The 4,084-nt window shown below is 44.7% G+C and overlaps 1 protein-coding gene across 1 annotated transcript; it reads right to left on the bottom strand.

Annotated features, from left to right (window-relative positions):
• Window positions 1-1,097: 1,097 nt before the first annotated feature.
• Window positions 1,098-3,871, bottom strand: LOC121427801 (mucin-17-like). The gene has a single exon (XM_041624365.1). The coding sequence runs from the start codon at window positions 3,398-3,400 to the stop codon at window positions 1,346-1,348; it is 2,055 nt and encodes a 684-aa protein (XP_041480299.1). The 5' UTR covers window positions 3,401-3,871; the 3' UTR covers window positions 1,098-1,345.
• Window positions 3,872-4,084: the final 213 nt, after the last annotated feature.

The following is a 4,084-nucleotide window of genomic DNA, read 5'->3' as shown; positions in this document are numbered from 1 at the left end:
CCGAGGCGGGGGGGGGGGCTCTGGAAATCCTAAAGACCTCAATCCAGGATTATAATGAAACCCAGGAAACCTTAATTTTAAGATTCCTGAAATTAATTGATGGCATCTTTCGTAAGTGTAACTTGGCAATACGAAGAGCATTGTTTGGTATTAGTGTAATATTCAATCATGTTCTACAATGTCCCTTATTAATCATCAAGATAGGTTTCATTCCTTCACAATCGTTGAAACCGGAAACCGAGGCAATTTGGGGTTTTCTTTGATCATGTTGGGTACGATTAGAGGGCCCTCAGACGGTTTTTTTTATTTAAGGGGGAAGTTGGATGCGCCAAAAATGTGGGGGGGGGGGGGCTGACCATGAAACAAAAAAAAATCACATTCAATTGGTAACTTTTACGTTTTTGGATAACAGTTGGTGAGCGGCTGAAGCCCCCCCCCCCCCCTACCTCCATCCCGCCCCCGTTCAATGGCACCTCAGTCATAACCGTACATCCCGGGAAATGGAAATGGCTACAGTCACAACGTCAGAACTGGTTCCAAATCGACCGATGGTTAATGGTATCATTGGTAGTAACGTTGATCGAACTTGAGTAGGTTTCGTTTGGTGTAACCCAAAGACCTTATAATATGGTGTAACTACTATTACGCTTAATGCTGTTAAATAATATTCCAACACCTGCTATTGCCGGCATAAACCATGATGTTGCATGCAAGGACAAAATCGCTCATTTGTAACTTCATTCAGGTATTTGATAGTTTACATTATGTTCCATAATGAACATAATAATGAACATAATAAAGAATTCAGTCATACTTAAAATTATTATAGTAGCCCCATCTTTGCGTCCCATCCAACGAGTGTCTACAAACTGATGGAAAATAACCAGAAACACTACGATAACGAGGAGCATTTAGAGAAAACCCCACTACATTTGGGCAGTCAGATTCGCAAGATGTTGAAAGTAGCGCCAACGCAACCGATTCCAAATCGATCAATGGTATGTCATTGGAAACAGCTCTGATCGATCTGGAAGCGATTCCGTTGGTGTGACTAAACATTAGTCATTCTGACGTCATCAGAACGGATGCCAATCTGAATATGAAATTTACAGCATTACGTAACAATATCTAGTTAAAAGTTCATAGATTTGCTTCGCTGTCATGTCGATCTCGCTGCGACACCGGCGCGCCGCGGAGTTCAATCAGGCAGGCCGAGATCCCTAATGGAAGGATAAAATTCGCGTCAGCCTTGAAGGGTTTTTTTTATCCGGAACGAAATCGACTGTCATCTTTATATTCATGATGTATTGAGAGTACAATTATTTGAAATGTTGCGATTGTTGGTTTAAAGAATTGAATCAGACATGCCATGATTGTCAATACCGTTACTAAGAAGATCATTAGCAGTGAGCGGTCTTGTATCAGATCCATTGTTCTTATTGCTTCTCCCTACGTTGTTGCTACCATTCTGTTGCGCGCTTGACGGATGATCATCGCCGATGTTGATCAAGTCTTGAGTTGATGTCCCCTTTCCAAATGCAGCAAAAGTCGGATCGGACTCTGCTGTCCGGCTGGAAGGCACTTCGTAAGGTTTGGAGTTTCTCTTGGAGAGTTCGGTTAGCTCTTCGACGTCGTGTTGACTGCCGCGTCGTTTCTTCGACGTCAAAACGCAGACGATAGCTGCGACGATAAAGATGAGAAGGAGACCACCGACAGCTGCGATACCCATGATGATGGGAAGAGTGAAGAAAGCAGCTATGGCGTTCGGCGGACCTGAAGCAACTGGTGTCGTCTGAGGGCCTGTTGAAGGCTGTTGGGTCATCATGTTCGTAGGACTCTCAGGATTCTGAGGAAACATAGTTTTCTGTGGGAAGAATGTTGTCTGTGGTTTCCACCAGTCGAGTGTTGTCATATTACGTTGAGCGATCGTTGGGTCGAAGGGTCCTACTGTTGCGGTTGTGTTGCCTGATTCTGACGTCACATTTGTCCCATTGGTGCCTCCTTGCAGCGTCGTTGTTGGCATCGTCGTATTCTGTGGCTGCTGTGTTGTGTTTGTCCGTAAAAATGGCGCTTGTGTCGTGGGTTCTTGTGGAGGAGTGGTAGCAGATGCTGTAGCGTTTGGTGACGAACTGTTTGTCATACCCAATGTCGTATTACCATAAGCCAGAGTGGTTGTAACATTGCCAGATGACATGGTTGTTGTTGCGTTACCTGGCTGGCTTGTCGTATTTACCGCATTTGTCGCGTTTGATGTGACATTCACCAACATGCTGGGCGTCGCTGTGACGTTCATCGGGGCCATGTCTGTGGAATAACTCGCCGTCGTCGGCCCCATCGTCTGGATCACCGTGGTTGGAATCTGGGTAGTCGGAATTGGATCTAGTGTCAAGGAAGCCTTTCTCGTCGCGATAACAGCACCGTCGATATTGAGTGAACATACAAAAGGGTTTTCACTGGTAGTGTTGGTAATACCGGTAATGTAGATGGATGCTGACTGTCCAGTAGGAGTCGTCTCTACCACATAGCTCTCTGTTACAGTTTCATGTAGGAGCCAGTTCACCTCTGCACCGGGCAACGTTGTGTGACACTCCATGCTCACATTCCCGCCAATCGTTACAAATATTAAAGAGTCATTAACAAAGAAATACTCATTAACAGGGTTGTCGACGACAACGATCTGTCCCAGACTGCAGTTCCGTGAAGCTTTATCCACGCACCCTGGATCGCGACAGGTAGCAAAACAGGACATGATCTTTCCATTCTCATCAGCGGTGGCGTTTAATGATGACGTGATGCTTTTCAACTCACTGTTAGTCGTTGTCGAATTGATGGGCGACGTCGAGATCGTACCGGACAGATAGCTTTCCCAGACAAGATCCCATTCGGGAACGCCGGGTTCGCTTTCACAGATGAACTCCAAGACATCTCCTGTCCGGACCAAGGTACTACCTCCCGTTACCCGACACTCTGGATAGATCGGTGACGGCTCATATGCAATAAGAATTGCCTCGCTCGACAACGGATTCGTTGCCGTCGTCGGTCGACACGCATAGGTGCCTGCATCGGCCATGGTCAGGTTTGATATGGTAAGGTTATATACCATGCATTCCGGGTTCGCATTATTGGCTTCGATCGCAAACCTTGGTTCGAGGTTTCCAGAAATAACTGCATCAACGGAGAGGATTTCGTCGGCTGGATTGACCCAGGAAGTCGACAGTCCACCGGCACCAGATACATAGCAGGACAGAGTCACACTATCCCCTTCTCTTACTAACTCGCTGCTTATATTTGTGCTTATTCCATTCTCAATACACTGTGCATTTCCACTGGTTACCGCATATATAGATATATAAAGTGCTGTGACATAAAACACCGCACTGGCAACAAGCTTGGTCAACATGATTTGTCCGAATGTATAACTTCCAAATATGAAATAATCACAATATAGAAAACAGAAATCCTGTTTATTGGTGGAAATAGGAAGGAATAGTACGTTAAATCCAGATGAGAAAATAAATCAAGTTTCTGTTCAAGAATTCCAGAGTCACGGTGAAGAGTTCCCAATTTAAATTGTTTTCTGGTGACGGCTCACGACCAAGCAAATTTTTTAACAAGAAAATCTGACAAAATAATCCAGCACTTTCTAGTCATATGCGGTAAAATATTCCTTTTCTAAATAATTTATGTAAAATCAATCCAATCCATGTTAAGGAAGAGGAGTTATTGTTTCGGATTTTTGTTCCAAGATGCTGCGAAATATGTTTCTGCAAAACCTTATCCGACGCCAAGAATGAGCCAGGGGTTAAGCGACAAGAGCACGAGCTTCCTCGACGAGATCTGAGCAAACTGGCTTAATGAATTATTTCATCCTCCGTGGGTCATTATAAAGCGCACGGTTTTAAGTCAGCAAAGTATTACTCATCGCGTAACGCTCCAAGAAACAATCTTGTTACCCCTCTTTTCAATGTAAGCTCCTTTCGTTGCTCCGTGTGTGCTGCCGTTACCCCTCCCTAATATTAAATGCTACTGAGTCATTGGCTGTAAGGATTGTGTTGCAAGCGTAATTTGGGCGCAATCTACTACC

This window comes from Lytechinus variegatus, chromosome 14 (assembly GCF_018143015.1).
Source record: "Lytechinus variegatus isolate NC3 chromosome 14, Lvar_3.0, whole genome shotgun sequence".
Classification (NCBI taxonomy): Eukaryota; Metazoa; Echinodermata; class Echinoidea; order Temnopleuroida; family Toxopneustidae; genus Lytechinus; species Lytechinus variegatus.
The sequence above is the reverse complement of the archived record's forward strand: the minus strand, read 5'-3'. Positions and strand labels throughout refer to the sequence as shown.